Consider the following 21,963-nt stretch of genomic DNA (forward strand, 5'->3'; position numbering starts at 1 on the left):
CCAAACTCATTATTTTAGAGATAAAATGCTGAGGATTAAAGAAGTCGAGTGATTTACCCATGACCAAACAGCTAACTTTTGGCACAACTAAATATTGCTAACCTAGGATTCTTTTACTATAGATTTTCTCCCTAAATCAGAAGTACCACTTTAGTGAAAGAAATAATTAGGCATGCTAATTCTGAGTGAGGTTAGCCTACTGAAAACAAGAACTGAGTTTATTTTTAAAATATAGCCAATACGTTGAGGATTTACTGATACCCATACAGTGTTGGCCTCAATTTTATAAATGTTACATAGTTCTCACTAGGAATTTAGCTGGCTATTTTTATTTTTATGTTTTTGAGACAGAGTCTCGCTCTTTCTCCAGGCTGGAATGCAGTGGTGCAATCTTGGCTCACTGCAACCTCCAGCTCCCTGGTTCAAGTGATTCCCCTGCCTCAGCTTTCCAAGTAGCTGGGATTACAGGCAGGTGCCACCACGCCCAGTTAAGTTTTGTATTTTTAGCAGAGATGGGCTTTCACCATGTTGGCCAGTATGATCTCAATCTCCTAATCTCATGATCCACTTCACATTTTTGCGGATAATTTCTTCTCTCTCTCTTTTTTTTTTTTTTTTTTTTTTTTTTTTTTTTACTTTGAAATTCTTCAGTAAATATTTTGGAAGTAATAATGGCTTTTTTTTAATGCTACTTTTAGAATGATGTGTGTTATTAAACTACAGGGCCATAAGATGCTTACAACAAAATTATTTTATTTCAAGTATTTTTCTAACATCTTTATAAATATTTGGAATTAAACTGTGGTTTAAAGGTAGAATTGGCCACTTATGGCCGCCTTCCACAGCAAGTCAATGTCTGGTGGTGATTCTACTTGTGTAATTAGACAAACTTCCCCAATTCCATAGAATCTTGAAGCCCCTAGGGAGATAATTCATACCTACTTTTCAACTGGTGATTCTAGAGCCAGCAGTATAAAATTTCCATTATTTTGCTATTTAAACTAAGCGTGTTTATTTGTATCAAAAGCTTTCAGAATAGTGTTTAGCACAGCTTTTCAGCATAGGCTGCTGGTTAAGAGTGTGGGCTTTGCAAGCCAATGGATGTACTTTACTAGCCTTGTGGTCTTACGCAAGTTTATCTTTTTGAGCCTCAGTTTTCATATTTATAAAATAAGTCCTATCTCAAAGGATCTTACCAAGTCAACTATGACCTAAAAATATATTGTTTGACAGTAAAAATAATAATTATTATTAAATAATTGATAATAATCTTAGAAACTACCTTAAGAATGTTATTATACATAGAAAAATCTTTTGGCATGAAACAACTTTTTATTCTAGTTACAGAATTAAAAAAACTATAATGATCAACGTGTCTAGAAGTAGGAAAATTATTAAATAAATTAAGAGATATTCACATCATGAAGTTTATGGAATATTTTTGTTAATGTCAGAAATACCTGCAATGCTTTACCTTTTAGTTTATGAATACTAAGCAAGTTATTTTAATGATTCTCCCAAACCCCATATATGCCTCATGGCAAAGTCCATAGCATGTCCCAATTCTGCTGGGTCTTTGGAGAAGGGAGAGTGTTGCCCTTCATATAATTTGCATACTGCCTGCATCTCTGCCTTCTTTGCTTCAGCTGCTAATTTTATGCTCTGTTTTGGCTGTTGCCTGTGGATACTCTATTGCTTCTATGGCTGTTCCATGCATCTATCCATAGCCACCTAGCCATTTATTCCTGGCTTGAGTTGCCCATGTGGTAGTGCTTACACAGCCTTGACATCTTATGTCCTATGAGGTTCTCTTCTTTGCTGTCATTAGGAGCGCAAGTATTCAGGTACCCTCTGCTTCTGACCTCTGTTATTGATGCCCCATGATACATCCTTACTGTAGAGCCACACAGCTTTCTCCGTTGCTAAGTGCAGTAGATTCTGATGAGTTTAAGCCCTGCTCCAGGATCTAATGGGTTTAATGATTGCTCCAATCCACCTACTACCCAAGCCTTGTTGCTGATTTTGGCTCAGATGTAATGCTTTCTTCTTCTCCTTTGTCCTCCTCGTCTTCATCCCCTCCATTGTTTCTCCTCCACCTCCTCCTCCTCCACCTTCTCCTCTTCTTCCTCCTCCTCCACCTCCTCTTCCTTCTTCTTCTTCTTTTCTCTCTCTCTCTCTCTGTCTCTCTCTGTCTCTCTCTCTCTCTCCATCTCTCCAGGGTCTTGTCCTGTCACTTCACTTAGGCTGCAGTGCAGTGATGTCATCATGGCTCACTGCAGCCTCATACCCCTAGGGCTCAATGGATCTCCCCGTATCAGCCTCCAGAGTAGCTGGGACTATAAGTGTGCCACTGTGCCCAGCTAATTTTTTTTTTTGTAGAAATGGGATCTCTCATTTATTTCTCCTGACTCTTTTTTTTTCTCCTTCTTTCACACCATCTGTTGCCCCTCTCCATAATCTCACTTCCTGAGGACACTACCGCCTATTGGCTATGGTGCTATACATTTGAACCTCAGTTAGGGACCAGGTATGAATTATTTCCCAAAGGTTTCCTGGATTATTTGGGAGTCAGAGACTTGTCTAACTCTGTAAGCAGGTGATTCCTTAGATCTGATCAAGTGGAAACTCCTGCTGTTGGTCATAATGCTAAATGAAAAAAAGCAGGAAACACAAATATCAGGTTGGTCCCAAGGTAACTGTGAGTTTTACCATTAAAAGTAATAGCAAAACTGCAGTTACCTTTGCAACAACCTAATATAAATGAAAGCTGATTCTAACTCGGTTAAAACAAAACTTACATGAAAGTCACTGGAAGAAAAAATAAAATCTACAATGTTAATGTTTGGATCATGTGACTATAGGTTTTTTCTTTAATTCCAATTTTCTGCAATGCATATTATTACTTTTATAGTAGAATAATGACCAAATTTAAGGAATCTTTGCATGGAAGTAATCCAGAATGTAACAACACACTTATTTAAAGCAAACTTTCACTTCTTCTGTTGTGATTTTCCTAGCTATGAAGAAATAGTATTCTCTATGGGTGATTCTAGAAGTGCCTATTCCCACTACAAGTGGGATATACCTTTGCTTTGACTTCTTCTGGTCTTTGTCTTCACATCTTTATCTGTGGTGTTATCTACGTTGGTGGAAATATCCTCCCACTTCTCTGTCTCTGCACCCCCACGCCACCTTTCTTTCTCGCCATAATCACATCTGTAGCTGGTACTCTGTTGTTCTGACCACATCCACTTGGTGCTTACCTTCCTCACACAAACCAATATTAAAATATTCAACCTCCAGCATCTTCAACTCTTTGCCTGAGTGCTTTCTCTTGAGATAGGGACCTGCACTTGGGACACACAGGGAGTAACTAGAAATTAACATGTACCTCCCTCCCGAGAGCATTCAACTATGATTGACAGAAATTGCTCCAATTGCTACCCTCAATTCTTTTGCCCCACCGGAAGTGGGGACACTTGTGAGGCATGTTCTCCACTGTCTCATAGAGTTCTCAGCAGGACGGAGCCCCTGTTTCCCACAGTGGCAACCCTACATGGTAATGTCCCTTTATTGCTTGCGTATGGCTTGCTACTTCTCTTGCGCCCTCTTCTACCAGAGCTTCCTGGGATCACTTCCCCAATACACAACTTGTGGGCAAGTCCTCCTCTCAGGGTCTCTTTCTAGAGAAATTCAACTTAAGAAAAGATTCACATTCATATCCATTTCTTGCAATTCGTATAAAAATGGCTTCAGGGTTATAGCTGGCTCTGAGCTAAGTGTGCGTGCAAAACGAGGCAATACTGCAAAGTTAACAGAAATTTAGGCAGAAATATTAGAATAATGGTTAAAGAGAGTCAAAGTGTATGTGTGGTATTGTGTCCAGTTCTGGATACAATATGTTTTTAAGGGATATTCAAAAATTGGAGTAGGATTATAGCCTGATTACGGGGTTAGGAAAATAATAATAAAGACAACAATGGAAGGAAGTTAAGCTATTTTGTTTGGAGAATAAACCACTAAAGGATGACATAATCACTGTATTCAAGTAGCTGAAGGGAAGTCACGTGCACAGTGGACTAAATTTGTTCAGTGTTTTTCTAAAAAGCAGAACTCAGGAAAAATTAGAGAAAAGCAATTTTCAGCTGAGGAAAGAATTTCCTAACAAGTAGAGCTTTCCCATATCAAATATAAGACTCTAGTCTGGAAATACTTAAGCAGGGGGGAAAAAGTCACCTCAATCTATTCTGACCCTTAATCTCTGGTTACACATGTAATCCTCTGTAGTTCTCACTAAAAACTCATTTCTGTCACCAGCATGTTATTTGCAGAATTCCATAGCCTACCACCCTGTTGCCTGTCTTGATGATTTCTCCTTTTAGATTCCCTGGTTCCTGTCATGCCTCCATTCTGGATTTGGGCCTGAGTTATGTTCTCTAACTGGCATTGTCGTTTAACAATATGGTTTTGGACTTGTTCTCCCAGTATCTAAGGCTCTCTGCCTTCTTTGGCACAGCAACTGCAGGTAATTGGCCCCACGCACAGCCCAACTCATCAGTGGTGGTTTCTTGCCATCTAGGAAGAGAAACAGAACACAGGGGAATGGAATCCTGAACAGGGTAAAAGTTTATTTTAAATGACTTCTAAGTTTACTTCCAACTCTAAGCTTCTGTCATTATTTTCCTTTTCAGTTTTTGTGATCTTCATTCTTAAGTTTCGTTTCTTTTAATTTTTAACTAATAAGTCTTCCTTCCTAAGCTGCCCTGGGAAAATCAAGCCAGTCTCTGGTTTCTGGTTATTAGTACAACTCCCTACCTAAGCTCTTCCTCTTCCTCACGTTCCTCTAACTCCTGGTAACCCATTTTGCTTTGCCTATGTCTGAAGACATTCATTTCTTTAAGAAAGAAAACCTGCCCCTGCTTTCTCGTGGGTGATTTCCTCACTTAAACTGATGTCCCACTTAAGTAGTTTATATCTTATCTGCAGTTCTTCTGCAGAGGACGCTGTTTTCCACACCCAGTACTGCATTCTGGTTGGGCTCAATGGACTCTGCAGGAAAGGGAGACCTGCTGCCCATGGGCCAGCTCTTTCTGATGCCAAAAGGAGAGCTTGCTTTTCATGATGGAAGCATGTGTTGTTCCAGCTGGCAGAGTTAGAATTAGCAGGTGGAAATATAGAGCTCTGGACCCCATAAGGATCTTGGAATAAATCTTCAGGGAATTGAACTGGGAAAACTATATGGTGTTCTAACATTCATTTTCTCTATTACTTTTTCAACAAATCTTTATTGAGTATGTGCTTTGCCATCAACTCAGAAATCAGAAAGAAAAATTAATCCCAAGCAAAAAGGAACCACTTCCTTCATACTTCCCTGGGCTCTGGAGAGGAACATGAATTCACAGGCTCTACACTGGATGAAAATGAGGATCGAAGCTCTGTTGGGCCACTTACTAGCTGAGAAATGGAAAGTGTCCTTCTATATGACAGTAGTAATGGAAAGATTAAATGAGAATGAATTCAAAGAACCCAGTGGCTGGCACACAGCAGGTTATAAAAGTATTGATTCCCTTCTCTTTGATTCCCTCCCAGGGCATTCTCTGTAGAAATCATGGGGCAGTTACTCATACGTCGTTTATGGCATCTGGACCATAATCCTAGCCTCTCCAAATGTCTTTCTTATGGTCCAAATAAAGCTTCTGGACTCTCTCCAAATGGAGTCCTTTGTGACCTACCCTGATACTTGGATTTATCTTTAGGCTATGTACCTTAAACATTTCTCTGTCTTCTCTATCACTTTTCTTCATTTTTTTCTTTCCTGTTTTTGTTTCTCATTCTCTCCTCTCCTGTAGCTTATCCTCTTTTATTTTTGAGACAGAGTCTCACTCTGTCACCTAGGCTAGAGTGCAGTGGCACAAGCTCAGCTCACTGCAACCTCTGCCTCCCAGGTTCAAGCGATTCCCTTGCCTCAGCGTCCCAGGTAGCTGGGTTACAGGTGCACACCACCATGCTCAGCTAATGTTTGTATTTTCTTAGTAGAGATGGTGTTTCACCATGCTGGCCAGGCTGGTCTTGAACTCCTGACCTCATGCTCTGCCTGCTTCAGCCTCCCAAAGTGCTAGGATCATAGGTGTGGGCCACCGTGCCCAGCTGGCCTGCTTTTCCTCTTGAGACACAAAGCTCTTATTTCATGGTTTCTTCTTCCATCTTCTAGGCACAGTGAAGAAACCTCTCATGTCCCAGCCTCTGTTTGTGGGTCTTTAACATTAGACTTCCTGTGTGGAGCTTGCTCCTGCCGTCAAAACGCGTGACAGTCTTATGGGTGTGGTTCTTGTACCATCATATTTTCTTTTTGAGTGATACTTGGGAAATGGCCTACTTTGCAGGAATCTCATAGCAGAAAGTTTCAATAACAGAGACTCCTTTGTTTGGGGAACCAGTGAAGTGCCTGTTGAAATGTAGGGGAGTAGAACTTAGGGTGGGCCGAAGAATATCAGTAAGGTTGGAAATGAGGTCCCCCTAACGTGTGAACCAAGGAAAGAAAAGCCTTGCAGGGCATGAATAAAACAAAGCTGGGACCACTGAAAACCTTTGCCCCCAGAGCTCCATTAGAATGCCCAGTTTGTTCAGCCTCACACACTTGTCAATAAGATGAATGACAATATCTGCCAAGGGCACTGCCAATTTTAATTTTGGATTTCATTTAAAACTGCTACAACGTGAGGTACCACTTCTTCATAGTCACACTATACTTCTCACCTACTTGATCTGTAGATTTTGTGTTGCTTTATCCAGCTTTCACCCAGAAAACATGTTCTGAGCCAAATCAAAATCTTGGAAGTGTTTCTTCTATTGGTTCATTTCTATTGTTGTAACTCTCAGAATATAGAGAAAGAACATACACATTTAATAAATAGAAAATATTTATTATACAGCATTATCAAGATTATTTGACAAAAGGCAGTAACGAGCCAAAGGAAAACACGTTTACAAGAAGCTGAACAACTTGTAGCAGCACATACATTAAGGTGATGAGTTTTGGACCTCTTGTTATAGGGTATGTATGTATACCTCTCCAATTTTGAACAATGATGACATAAGGATTAATACTGTATTTATTCAAGAGACCCCATAATCAAGACAATGGTACTCATTCAGAGTGATAAAATGATCACAGTTGAATGAACGTGTTCACCAAATGTCTTATACCAACCTGATATCATCTTACACTTGAATATAAATTTTCTTATCTATTTTAATTTTTAAAAATCTGAATGCACAAGCCCTGTGATATTAGGGATGTATGTTAGTGGCATTAAGATTAAATAATAAACATGATTCACTAAGAAAGAGGTCATATGCTTTCCCTTGTGAATTTGTCAGTTACTAAAAACCCATCTATTAGTCACTGGAGCCATTGATTGTCCTCTGTCTGCTTTCTTACAATGAAAATATGGAACCAAAGTCCACATTTCAGTCACGAGATCTTTTCAATAAAGATATTTTAAAATAATTTTTTTTAAGGAAAGTCAGTTCATTCTTGATGTGGAACTGACCAAACTTGGCAGTAGAATATGGTGAAGTATAAGAAATACAAGCCTCCAACACTGGAGTGGATGTTAAATTCTGAACAAATGATACAGTGGATATTTAAAGATTCTGAGATGATTTTTGGCTGAGAAATCAGCAGCTTCAATATGAAGGAAGCATATTAAAAAATGACTGAACATAAGGCATAAACAAAGATATTTAAGGGGGGTAGAAATTCATTCCACAAATAATAGAGGAAATCAAAAAAGCAAGAAAAATCCTTTTATTGTGGGTAAAAAGGGAGGGTAAAGGTGGAATAAGTGGATTACATGTCCATGGATATTACACAACAGCAGATAACAGAAATAAAAAGTTATGACAGCCAAGACACAGGAATGAAAGTACATGGACATAAAAATTAAAGGAAGGCAAAATGTGATCGATAAAGATTTTAGAAATTATGAGCTGAGTTCGATGTTACTGTATAGCAGAGCTCGAGTAGCTGTCGAAAATCTTTTTTTAAAACTAAAATAATCTGGAACAATCTAAATGCTTTGTTCAATCATGTTTTAATAATGTGTGCAAGCTTATAAAATGTACCTTTTATTTTCACTCTCAGTTTTTTGTGCATTTTTAATATAACAAATTTTCAAACCACTTCATTAATAGCATATCTCCACATCGGAAAATATCTGAAAAATAAGTTCCATCTTTGAAGAAAAATGTCCATGCAACCTGCATATGAAAAACATTGAGCCACAGTATTCAAACTTTCAAAGAGCTTCTGTAGATATTGATGACCATGATGTATAAAACATTATTGGAACATAAAAAAATCTATAGTATATTCAAAAGACAATTTCTAATTGCAGTTGGATTGACTACAAGATTGACACTGACATGTCAATTTGACATTACATTGCACAAATTTTACAATTACACATATACAAGGACACAGGAACACATTCACTAGCTAGTGACACTTCAGTGACAAGAGAATAGAATTATTTGTCATTTAAACCAGTAATAGTTGCTATTGAGTACACCATTAGATTCAAAGTTGGATTTGTTTCTGTAGTACATAGGAGAAATAATGGCACCAAATTGTACATATACTCATCTTAGAAGTTCAACTGGTAGGTATTATTTGCTACAGTAAGTGGAAGGTAACAATTTTGCCACATGGTTTATTCTTTAACTGAAGGGCAATGGAGAGCCCGCTTGGCACAAACACAAGTTAATCCACAAAAGGGTTTCTGCCGCTCTCAAAACAATCTCTTATTCTGGCCTTTTCCTCAAATCGTCAATAAGTGAATATGGAACATGAGAAGCTGATCATGCTGTTCTGTTTTTCAAAGTTCCATGCTGATGGATTGTCCTATTTCTAGCTCCTTCCTCCTGTAGCACGCCGATGAAGCACTTCTTGGTGATAATTTTGCTCTTATCCCTGTTTTCCTAAATAAAGGGAAACCGCAGAGCAGCAGGGGGTCCATGCCCCTTTCTTCAAGTGCAATCTCAAAGCTGGCACTGGATGGGTTGCGGTGGATGAAGAAGGACCCCTACGCGGCCCCGTTCCTGAGTCTCCTGAAGATGAGGAGTCTGTCAGCCCAGCGGGGAGAAGGTTTCTGAGCAAGGAGCTGCTGTTCCATCATCCCGTCATTTATTGTGGGTCTGGCCTGGGCCCTTCCCCTCCCCGCACCTGCTCTGTGCGGCTCCACCAGCTCACTCCGAATGCCGTCAGGTGAACTCATGATCTGACTGGCATGTCCACGTGGGCTGCTCCTTAGCAAGCATGGCCCAGTGTGTGTGGGCATATATATATAGCTATGCACAATTGTGCAAAGGAGATTATGTTTGTGATGTCATTATTTATTGATTTGCGATAAGTTACATACCATACGGAATTGTGCTTTGTCAGAATTCCCTTTCTTCCCAGAGAAGGCTTTTGAATAATTCAAGAATCTGAATCCTGGCCTGGAGCATTTTTTGCTTGGTGTCTTTCCCTCTTCCTGCTTAAGGCAGCAGCAGCAGCAGCAGCGGCAGCAGCGGTCTCCTCCTCTCCGACGAGGCTCCCCACTCCCCGGCTTCTCCTTCCAGCCCTTTGCACATCTCTGGAGGTGTGGGAGCTCTCCGGCTTGTCTTGCTTTTCTCTGTGGACCCTTCCCCCCTACAGGGTGGAAGAGCTTTGCTTGTAGTCCCGCAGAATGACGGAGGCGTAGGACACGTTGGGAGGGGTGCAGAGCACGGACTCGGACACCGGGGAGCTGGGCACCGAGCTGCCCGAGGCCACCGAGTCGCGGAAAGGCGACGGAGGCGTCAGCGCGGGCGAATCCTCCGGGGTCAGTTTGCTGGCCGCCTGCAGGTCCTCCTCCTCCTCTTCCAGCTCGTCTTCTTCCGTGTTCCCTTCCCGCTCGTGCTCATACACGTACTCCTGGAGGAGCTTAAACCTCTCGCTGTCGTCGTCGTCGTCCGCGGGCGAGGAGACTGGCTCCTCCCCGAAGGTGCTCAGCTGCAGCGGCAGCATCTGCAGGTGCTGCGGGGGCGGCGGGGGCGGGTACAGGGACCGCAGCCCGTTCCCGGGACCCCCGGGGCCTGCCAGCACCGCGTGGAAATCCGGGATCGCGGTGCTGAAGTTGCTGACCACTCCCTGGAGCTGGTCCATCAGCGATTTCTGCTGTGGAGGGGGCTGCTGCTGCTGCTGGAGAGGAGGGGGCAAGCCCTTGGGGAGGGCCGGGTCGGCCAGGAAGAGGGGGGTCTCCTCTGCGGTCAGGTGGGGCGGCAGAGGCGGAGTGGACGCCGCGCTGGGCACGCGCCTGTGCACCACCATGGAAGGGCTGCCAGGAGGGCTAAAGTGAACCGGCTGGGCATCCTCCTCCTCCTCTACGTTGTAAAGGGTCTTGGTGCTGGTATCTGAAAAGGTCAGGCTCTTGCCAGAGCCTTGGTAACTTTTAGTGAGGGGCTTGATGACGGCTGTTTGGTTGCAGGCCGTCTCATTGGTCTTCACGTGCACGGAGAGGCGGTGCCACATGTGCTGTCCCTTGGGCACCTGTCCTCCACCTGGTTCAGACCATGACACAGACTTGCCATTAGAACTATGAATAAAATAGAGATGGATTTATTTGCAGATAGATCATGCACACAGAATAAAATACATATAAAACATATGCAAACCTAGCTCAATGTGATTTAACTGCTGTCTCTGCTTTAGGCCTTTGCTCCAGCACCCCATATCTCCTCTGAGAAAAGGAACACCCAAAGCTGCAGTTACCACGGGCTGCCTCTGGAGCTGCAGCCAGTGATTCCATCCTGAGCCAAAGAAGGAAATATTGACCCTGAGAAAAGGTGTTGAGGAGAAAAGCCAGTCTGTTGTAGAAATAGCTATTTTCATTAAGGCCTATGATACCACGAAGCTCCCTTTTCTCCCTTGTACTCTGTCTCTCTCGCTGTTTCTCTCTGTCACGCGCGCGCGCGCGCACACACACACACACACACACACACGAAAAACTCCCAACTGATGGAGGAAAACTTTTATTTTTTAAAAAAAAATCTTAGTTACACATGGAAAACCAAAATAATGGCTATAGTCCTTGAGACAAATTAAGACCCACGTACAAAGCTAATCTCGTTGTTGTGGGATTATAAAACAAATCCCGTCAGTTACTCATTCTCATATGCAAGTATTTCCCATGACCAGAGTGGCATGATCATAATGGGTACCTATAACGAGCACGAAAAAGCAGATGACAGAAAAACCCGGACTCACAGTCAATTTACGTGCTTCATAGATTTTGTTTTAAAAAAAAATTCAGAGCATTATTTCTCACACATACAGTGGATTACAATTCACATAAAGGCCCTGATTCACAGCAGGTAGTTTGGGATTACCACACTAGGAACACTGAAATAGCTGTGTTTGAAAAGCAATAGAAGGAAGAAGCCAAATACAAATGCCCACATCTGGCTTTAGGGTAGTTTGATGCAAATAAGAGAAGATTATGATTGAGGCAAAGCAGCAGTTACAAAGACCTCTACTCACTGAGCCTGGGAGAAGAAAAGTCTTAGGATGCCAGCAGCCTCCCAGCCTTATCAACTCTCATCTTCATGGCACCCACAGAAAACCAACCATAGAAAATTTCTCCCTGAATAAGAATATAATGAAATGTACTGCAGCATACACCCCAAATTTTATTCTGCCTATTGTAATAATTCTGATCTTACTTCTGGACTCAACTGCTTTTCTGTATAACTTTTAGCAGATGGTGGTACCTTACCATAGCCTTCTATTAAGAACAACAGCATTAATCCTTAAATCAGGAAATAACTGTTTCTTCTCTTTTTTTTAGAAGTTTGCTTTTTCTCTGTATCCAGTAAAATGATGGAGAAAATAACATAATAAAAACACATTTGTGGCATTAAAAGTAATATGAAAATGAATGTTTTTTTCTTTAAGTGCAGGTGTGAACTAGACTAATCCATATTCTAGTTTTTGTTTGGAAAAAACCTAGAAAATGATCAGTAGTTTAAATAATGGTTGATTTAATCATCTTGAGAATACAAGAATGAATGCTTCAAAAATTACATGTGAGCATCACATTTATGATGAAGGTAATGTTTTGACATTTCATATTTTATAATATTGAAAAGTAAAGTGAGCCAGATCAGTACAGATGGCTGTACAAGTCTGATATTGATTACAGAAAATTCTGGATATAAAGTCTCTAAAATAGTTAAAACAGTTAAAGTTTTGACATCATTATTTGGGAAATAGGTAGTTCCTCCATATATCTGTAAACTACACTGCATTTTTAATTGTCTAAGAAAAAGCTCATCTCTGTTATATCAAAGTTAATATTTCTTTCAAATATATGCTTTACACATTATCTGAGACTGTGTAAGTGCTTGCAAAGTTTTTAAAAATTGTCTCATTTACTTCCACACTATCTTGTTGCAGTATCTGACTCTTTTCTGAGGCGAACAAACTAAAGAACAGGCTAGTGGCGTCCCTGGCAAGAACAGGTAGTCAACCAGCCAGCCAAAAGCACTGCCAGAATCCACAGTTGCTCTTCTGCACTTAAAACTCTAGGTAAGCTCACCTCCCTTAATATTTCTCAACTACTCCTTCATCTACCATGATACACACTTTGTTTCTCTTTATGCATTCAATATGCCTTTTCAAGAAAGGCAAATGTAAAACTTACTTGCCTCTTACGCTCCTTAAATATGCATTACTATATATAACATCCAACTCAATGATTTGTGTCATTTTAAATTGCAATGAAAAAAATATTTCCTTCCCCACCTGCCTACTTCTTAACAGGCATTAGGAAACACCTTCTTAATGTCCATCAGGAAAATGCTTAAACAAAATGTTACACCATATCTATTTAGGGGTGTGTGTGTGTGTGTGTGTGTGTGTGTGTGCGCGCGCGCGCGCGTGTGCATGTGTGTGTGTTTAAAAAAAAAAAAAAAACAGGTCCCTATAGAACTAGTCTGCATCTAATTCAACCAGCAGGGTTAGCTGCCCCAATGACACATTGCCTTAGTCTCTACACATAATAGCAAAAGGTACCTTGTTTCCTGGAAAGCCCTAAGGTGATTCCACTTCACCCATTCATTCACATGGGCTGTTTCCTCATTGTCCACAGGTTCTATGTGGGCCTCTTTTCAAATCAAAAACACCCATAAATTAACAGTATTATTAATCATCTTGCAGACAGATAGAATCACAACTTAGTTCTGTTTTAATTGAATTCCATTTTTATTCTTGGGATGGGACATTTTACTATGGCCTTCAAAACTGGTAACTTTGGTTCCCTTCAGCCTTGCTCTAGATTTGCTGTAAAGTACTGTTTAAAAAGGAAACAGATCTCACGTCTCAGGGCATTTATCAGATTAAGAAAATTAGTGCAATCTTTTTTTCAAGGACAAAATACATTGTTTTTTAAAAACCAAAGATGGTAGAAGAAATGTATCATCTCACAGACATTTAGTTCTTCAGGATGAGTCATTTCTTACCTGTGGTCTGTAGACGATCTGAAAGGTCCATGCATCTATACCTGCATTAAGCATTGTTTTTAGGCTGAATAAATACTGTGTCTTTGTAGATAATGCACTGCTGTTTTAAAATGTATGTAGATGCTGTTATGATAAAGTGTGCTATTCAATACATGTGTAACTAAATTCTAGGAAGCTTTTGTTGTGTTCTGTATTCAAATGGCCATGAATAGAGCTCCATTTACTAATAATAGATTCTGGTGAAGGCTGAAGAACTGTTTTGGTGTGAAAAGAGTGTATGTTATTTGAGAAGTCTGGGAACCCACTACTGTGATATTAAGAAGAGAAAAATGTATAAAATTAAATCCCTTTATATCAAAAAAGAATACATACATTATAAAAACGCAATATTACCCTGCAATATGACATTTATTTAATCCCAGATAACTTTAATTGTTTCTGCGTCTGCCACCAGCTCTTCCTTAGATTGTTCAACTTTGTCTTCTTAATCTTAGGAAAAGCAATCTGGTGTAGAAAACACCACATAATTGTTACAAAGCACCCTAACCTTTTGCTCAAACTTCAAAGGACAGACCTGGGGCCTAAAACAGTCTCACGTCTGAAGATGAAATGCAGCGGCATTTGGAGTAACTATCTCAGGTGGCTCAATTGGAGGAAAACACTGTAGGCCTATGGATGTATGGGCTAACGGACAGTTGCTGTGTGGGGAGCTAGGCAGGTCTGAGGCTGCAGTTTCAGCAACAACAGGTTCAGGATCTTGCTTTGGCTTTTCTTTCATTGGATAAGTATTGCAATCCCCCAAACAGAAAACCCAATATTTACAGCACTTTAGAGAATAGTTGAGAGTGGGTGGTGTAAACAGATTAGTATATCTTTGGCATTCAGTGATCCTGTCTGTTTTATTTGTTTCAGTAAGTACCAGTTACATCTGCAGAGTACACTGTTCTCTGATCCAGAGAGGTTTAAAATGGGAATAACAGTGGGTGGGTGTTTGAGATCATCAGGAGGGAAGCATCCTGTACATGCTGCTTGAAGGGGAAGCTTACACAACACCTGTCTCTCACGTCCAAATCAAGTCTTTGCCTCTAGGCTTAATAGCTTCACAACAGATACAAGGACCATATCCAGAAAGCCCACGGATAATGCAAGACCTTCACATAAGAGAGGCTCACTCCTTGGAACCTGAGGAGGGTAGCACTTGTTTTCTCTGAAAGTGAAAATGGAAACAGAAAATGCCATTGAGTCTCAGCAAGGAGAGAATTGATTCACCAAGAAAAACAATCAAAAGGTACAGGCTTTGGGGCAGTTCTGCTGCGGCTCCTGCAGCTACAGCTAGAACATGAGGCCTGTCAAGGAAGGGGAGGTTCTGGCCCCACCAAGACGTTCCCAAAGCGATGCTGGAAATGCAGCTATCCAAATATTTCACCTTCACATGTGTCAGCCCGCTGATACTCTAATCCAGCCTGAGAAGTAGATCTTGTAGAATCTCAGGTCTAGGAATTATTTGATACCAGTTGAATCAGACTTCTGTTTTCCCAGGCAGCCCCAGGTTTGTCATCAATACAAAGGACTCTCACTGACTCCAGTTCCAATTCTTGAGAGCTTTCCAGAAAAATCTGCATATTTCGAATATATTCTCAAACTTGGAGGCCTATCTGAACATAATTACAATTTCTCGCCTTTTTTACTCACCACTGACTGAAAGGTAGAGAATCTCTGAGTGTGTGTTTTTTTTTTAAGACAAATGCTTTCTAATTATATGAGAACTTGGTAGTTTCTATTGATATTACATCTTAAATAGTATTGTGAATTTTGGCCTTTTCCCCCTTAATTCTACCTTCATAAGCCAGAGAGCCATTGGCTTGCTGAAATTAGACAATATCACAAAGTCTAAAGGTGCAGTCATTTTTTTAGAATCTTTAGATAATTACATCCTACACCCTCAAGTTATATGACACTGGATAAAAGACAATACAAACGAAAACAGTTTGCCTTTATTAAGACCTGTGCTTTCTTCATTTGATCAATAAAGAAAAAAATTCAGGGATAAAATTACCTAATCCAATTCAGTAAAGTATGGAAGGCACCATAAACTTTGTCTGGGTAGAGGCTCCACTGTCTTGAGAAAATTGCCAAATTTACTTCAAATTAAAGAATAGAATTCTGATGGAGACTACTTTTTCCAAGTACATTTTGAATGGTCTTTGATTCAACCTAATCATGATTACTGGCTGATCTAAGAAATTCTCATGCCAAAGTCTATTTAAGACATCATGCTGGTACTGTGGCATTGCTTTGGCAGAGGTGTAACAAATGTAATTATATTTCCTCAGGAAGTATAGATGAGCTTAAATTATGTTCCTTTTGAATAAATTTCAGGTCAAACATTATTATTTCTTCTATGCTTTGTGCTATCGGACACAATCTCTTAATAGAGATTTTGATGCTCCTCAGCTCTACCAGGAGGTTTCACAATTCACCCTGGAAAATGGGAAAACTGGTAAATTTCCCAATTTGCCACTTTCCTAACAGAGCAATGCAACCGACATATTTCCTGGAACTGGAAAGTTCACCAGTTTTCTATCTGTAAGAAACATGACAGTTGCATTGCTCTGTTGGGATTATTTCTCAGGAGTAGGACAAATCTAGACAGATTATAATGGTTCAGCAGGCAGCTTTATTTCCATGATCACTAATCTTTTACCTTGCCTATTCACAAAAACAGTGGGAACTGAAGGTCACAGAACATACCTTAAAAAAAAAATTAACAGGAACAACCACGGCTAAAAATATCCAGTCTTAGTTTAGTCGATGGTGCACAGATTTAAACCTACTTATCTCTTCCTAATCCTTTATAGACTGAAGAAGAAAAGTCTGAATAGATCCTATTCTGAAAGTTCTTAACGGCCAATCTGTTAGCTTTGGGGATTGTTGCTTTCTTATTTGTCACCCACCAGGGATGTACCACATTCGGCTTTTACCTTTACTATTAGGCACTCACCTTTAAGTCACAAAATGTCAGTCAACTCTCCTCTCTCTCTGGCCCTGATGTCGTGACAGGACAAGCACATCTACCCATTCCCATCAATCATTTTTGACAGGCATCCAGAAGCTCACAAGTAGAATCTCCTTGTTGTATCCTTGGTTAGACTCACCCCATGATGCAAGAAACGCTCAATGCCTTCTGAGCTTGGAAGAATGAGAGAGAATGCATCCAGCCACCACAGAGTGGCTCTGACCTAGATGTGCAGACGCCTCTCAGTTACTACCTGGAACACCAGCGGGACTACCATATTTGCTCCTCTAAGAATCAGTATGATTTGGTGGAGACCACGCTCTTTCTTTGGGGCTTGTATAAGGAAAAGCAGAAAGGCAGACCACAGACTTCCCAATCCACTCCACCTAGTGAAGGGAAGAGATGTTACGACCCTATTCACCAGCCTCCAGGGCCAGGTTCAGTAGCAGATATTTGAACAAATTGGGCTCTTCTCATCTGAAGAGCTACTCAAGCCACAGACGCCTCATCAGTGGGCTCCCTCCTGCTGCAGGAATGTGTACCTTTGACTCTCCCAGGAGTTTGAAGGGCTGTAAAGGAACAGCTGAAAATGACCACAGACTCCGTGCACAATGAACTGAACATGGTCTATGTTCTTTTGTTAACTTAAAAAGACACTGTCAAGATCTAAAGGTCAAAAATGGGACCAGACATGCATCGTTTTTATCAGACGAGGAAATCTGATAAAAAATCGCTCATAATGTTAGGAAAATGACTTTTCCTTTTGGTAAAGTGCACTTTTTTGTGGGACTCACAAAAGTTTTGTGTTCCCCAGGGCGTAGGAGGCACCCAGCAGAGGCTCATGTTGGCACCCACCCCCACAAACTGACATGATAGAACTCTTCCATAAATTCAAGCGATGGCTTTTACTTTAGTGCAGACAGGATCATTTCAAACATTTGTGCAACCGCAAAAAGGCAAAAAAAGAAAAAAGAAAAGAAAGAGCTCTGTTTGCCAAGGAGAAGCTGACACATTTCTGAAGGGGGAAAATTCACTTTCAAGCTTGTGTGTGGGAGTCACAAACAAAAGTGAATCTCCAGAATCAGAAAAAAAAATAGTGCATCAAAACATAAAAAAGCAAAAAGACTAAACGAACAACTTGACAGTGTCCTTTTAAGAATGATGGACAATCAATTTAAGGCAGTCGTGCAAACCATGGCACGTAAATGAATTCTTCATTCTGATGGCATGCACCACATCTGTTTCCATGTTAGAAAGTGGAAAAACCCAGGAGAGAGAAAGCAAGGGGCAAAACACTAGATTTTCCATGCAGCTTCTCTTACACATTCACTGCAGTGTGGGGGTTTTCAAAGCTGCACATGTGCCGACGGACATTGGCTGGTGGGCGAGAATTCTGGCTGCCTCTTCCTGAAGATTGAAAAGAAAAAGACACCCAGTGAGCGAGGGGGTTACACATGTGTACAGACATGGCAAGTCCACCACTCAGGCAGTGCCCGGCCCTGAGCCCTGCTCTGTATTGCCTCCACCTCCGTTTCCTGTATGGTCCCTGCTCTGCCTGGCTGTTTCTTACTGTCCGGCTATTTCTTAAAGCCATGTCAGTGGGGTGTATCTCTTTTCAAGTGGCAGATGCTTTTTTTTTGCTGTGTGTGTCTGTGTGTGTGTGTGTGTGTGTGTGTGTGTCTGTGTGTGTGTCTATCCCAGGTTTGCTCTTTCCCTCCACTGTTGACACCCTTCTTTATCCCTGGTAGCAGTGGACTTCACCTCTACTCACACTGATGTAGGCTGAATCTTTCCACCCTCTACCCCTCTTAAAGGAAGTGCATGAGTTTATGTCTGACACTGTGACTTTTAATTGCACTGTAATTTTCCTGCATATGATGGCATCATGAATGCATTGCTGTCACTTCATATAAAGTCACATTTATCTCTTGCATTCACAAGACAGAAAGTGTCCAGTGGCAGAGAGAGGGGAAGCAGCAAGAGACCCACCTGTTGAGATTGGAAGAATCTACACAAGGGAGGAATATCATCTGATTCTAATAGGCTGTCTCCTTATACAGCACCTAAGATAATCTGTCCTCTGTGCCCCTTTGGCAGAGGGAAAAGAGAACTGGCTAGACATGACAAGGCTGATGGGCAGCCATGGGTAGTTGGCATTCCCATCATTTGTTGGAATAAGGATAAGTGCTTTTCCCATGAGTTAGCTAGCACTGCAGAAAGTGGTGGGATAAAGCTGTCTGGCTGTCATGCCACATAAGAAGGCTGCCTGTCATAGAAAAGACTTCCAGGGACAAGATGCTTAGGGTGAACTACCAGTACATGCCGCAGGTGGTATGGATGAGGTTGGTTCAATTGGGAAGAGATCTCCCTTGTCAGGGGACTCTGCCATGATGTGATTCCCTATAGGGCTCCTCAAACTCATCAGTGTTCTCTCTGAGTCAATATCTGTCCCTCTACCCAGAAGATCCTGGTGACAACTGTCCAGGGTAACCTAGAAGAGGACCACAATGGCTCCTGGAAAGTCAAAGACCTTTTCCTTCTCTTTGATCGCTTTTTCCCATCAAAGCAGACAGAAGAGTGAAACCTCAGAAGAAAGAGGAGGAAGAGATATTGCAGGAGGAGATCATGTCTCTTCCCACTCCAGGTCGTTCAGGCTGAGGCCTGACAGGTGCTGGGAAGAAGAAATGACAGTTTTAAATTTTAAACAAGAATACTCTGGAACAGACTTTCACTACCTGAAAGCAAGGGATTTGATCTGAATGGATAGGGCAGAAAAAGATTTTCCATAGCACATTGAATGTAACAGAGGAAAAAACAGAATTAATCCATATGTACAATTCCATCAAGTTTGGACCATTCACAAAATCATTTAAAGGTGCATGATCGACACAGAGTAATTTGAAATCTTCATCCAGAAACAAGAATTTGAGACACCTTGGTGAAATTTCATTATTACCGCAATAATCCATTTATTTAAGAAAATTAGAAAGAGACAATGTTTGCTATCAAACTTGTCAAGGTAATATGTCCCTGACATTCAAGATGTCCACTTGAAATCACAAAGATCATTAAAACAATGAAAATATTAGCAAGGAGATGATCAGGAATAAAGGTATGCCTGAACATATAAATGAAGTTAAGGGGAAGTAATCTGTAAAATAATACTCAAACAACTCCATTTCTTATGAAAGAAGATAGAAAATACACTCAAAGCATTAGGCTTTGCCTTGTTTGTGTGCTCTTGAGACTCCAATTAATTCTACTTTTGAGTAATGTCTGTATGTGGCCTATTCCAATGTCACTGGGAGCTGGGGCCCTGGCAGCACCAGCTTCACGGGCCTATAACCAGCACAGACAAACACGATCTCTCCCTCCAAAGAGGTCTGCACTTGATGTTTAGTACTCGATGATCATCCTCTTGAAGTTCATAATTATGTTATATTTTAATTTGTGTTTTGTAAGTGATAGTTAATGGGAAAATAGAGCATGCACTGGGAGTTTGGAGCCCCAGTTTGCACATGGCCCACATCTTGCAGTCTTCCTGCCTTCCCTGGACAGGTTCTAGGCTTTGTGCACTCCTGTTCCCTGAGTCCCAGCCTGTCCAGCCTCCCACTACCTGCCCCTGCTTAGAAATCACTACCAATTTCCACCACCGACAAGGGGTTGGGCACAAGTCCTGACATGATCAGAGGCTGGTGTTTGTGCCCTGTACTATCTCAAGGCAATGATGGCAGTGGCTGTCTCCTCCCTGGACTGGCAGTGCCACTGCATTTTTGGAAGGCAACACACCTCTTGCCCATCCTTTATCCAGATACCTTAGGTGTCCCTGCACTGTTATTGCAACACCCTCGGGAGTCACCTGTCTAATATGGGCTGCAGCAAGGGGTACATGAGAAAGAGGGGTAACTGGTTCAACCTCCCTAGGGCCCCTGCCCAGTGACTGGCTGGAAGGGAACCTGGCAGCCTGTGGGCTGTGCGTGTGCCTCACAAAATGGGGGCAGCCGTGTCAGGGTGGGACTTCATTTGCCCCACACAAGGGAGCAAAGCACTAAATGAAAAATACCAAACACTATGACAGATCAAGAGAAGCTGTGGCTTTATACTGTAATACCTTTAGCACTTTTCCCCTGCCTTTTGAACCAGGGGCTCCGGGTTTTCATTTTGCACTGGGCCCTGCAAGAAATGCAGCTGGTTCTGCCTGCTGGGGATGTCTAATGATAAAAACCAGGGGTGGGGGATGCCTTGACAACTTAGAGACTTGATGTACTGACCTTAGCACAGTTGCACAGTGTGGTGTACCCGGGCAGCATCTGTGCTTCTGTGTCTCCCAGGAATTGTATAGGAAGCTCTGTGGCCTCTGTGACTTACATTCCCTGTCAAAACTACTCCTGCAGTTAGGGGATAGTTACATGGTTCCCTTGGAGCTTTCAGACATATTGACAGCCAAGCTGCACACAGCAACTCTGAGTAATCCCAAAGACACCCTAATTAACTATTGATGGAGAGAGATGAAAAAAACAATAGAGCATCTCCTCTGTGATCCCTTTTGTTTGGTCTCTGACTTCATTTTGCATTGAAGTGAAATATAAATGACCCAGCATACAGACTCTGTGTTTTATGAAAGGTTACAGGCCAAGCCATGTAAAATCTGAGGCCAGAGAGGCCATTTTATCAACTGCATAAAAACTGAGAGAAAGAGGTTGACTTCAGGGTATATTTAGCCATTGTAAAACCACATATTCAACCAACCACAGATTCAGCAAGCCAGAGCAAAAGCTTGGAGGGAAAATGTAGCATATGGGGGCTTGTCAAATATAAGTCCCAAATCTGTACTTGAAGCTTTTGGCAGAAGTTGTGGTTTTAAAGAAACCCCAGAAGTAGTTTAGTTAGAAAGAGTCCTCTTCAATTTCTTCTGAAAGTGCAAAGGTCTCTCTCTCTCTCTTCCCTTCTCTCCTTCCTTTTTTCTTTCCCTCCTTCCTTCCTTTCTTTCCCTCCCTTCCTCTCCCCCTCCCTGCCCCCTCTTCCCAATTCTCCCTTCCTCTTCCCTTCTTCCCTTTCTTTTCTCTTTTTGTAAAGTCACTGCTTGTCATACACTGATGGATTCTGTATAGCTTTATCCATATCTTTCCATTGTCCAGATAGCGTTCCTTGATATAATAGCCTATCTCCCTTTGAGTGTACTTAACTCTGTAGGATTTTGCTTTAATATGTTATTTTATTTACATCAGGTCACCCATTCTTCACTTTCTATGTAAAGATTTATTTTTTTAATGAAGTTGAGAATTTGTTACAAATAAGTTTGACTCAGTATGATGTTAGCAATGAGGTCTCTGGACATTGAGTCAGGAGGCCTGCCACTTTCCAATTGTATGATCATTTCTTTCAGACTCAGCATTTTCATCCAT

The 21,963-nt window shown here is 41.3% G+C and overlaps 1 protein-coding gene and 1 long non-coding RNA gene across 6 annotated transcripts in view; both read right to left on the reverse strand.

Moving 5' to 3' along the window:
• Positions 1–508: 508 nt before the first annotated feature.
• Positions 509–6,122, reverse strand: LOC116549169. Its single transcript, XR_004267731.1, has 2 exons — positions 6,083–6,122; positions 509–556 (listed from the first exon to the last, which is right to left on the reverse strand). It is a non-coding gene; the product is annotated as an uncharacterized LOC116549169 (long non-coding RNA).
• A 780-nt stretch (positions 6,123–6,902) lies between these two features.
• Positions 6,903–21,963, reverse strand: part of GRM1 (glutamate metabotropic receptor 1) — a 424,684-nt gene continuing 409,623 nt past the window's right edge. For 2 of the 5 annotated variants that reach the window (XM_032274521.1, XM_032274522.1), the window contains exon 9: positions 7,096–10,619. In XM_032274521.1, the coding sequence (XP_032130412.1) occupies positions 9,695–10,619 (925 nt within the window). In that variant the 3' untranslated portion in view covers positions 7,096–9,694. Of the gene's footprint in view, positions 10,620–17,880; positions 17,966–21,963 lie in introns of all 5 variants that reach the window. The other 3 variants (XM_032274525.1, XM_032274524.1, XM_032274520.1) reach the window with 3 other exon arrangements.

This window comes from Sapajus apella, unplaced genomic scaffold (genome assembly GCF_009761245.1).
Source record: "Sapajus apella isolate SASKATOON/1434 unplaced genomic scaffold, GSC_monkey_1.0 scaffold6, whole genome shotgun sequence".
NCBI lineage: Eukaryota > Metazoa > Chordata > Mammalia > Primates > Cebidae > Sapajus > Sapajus apella.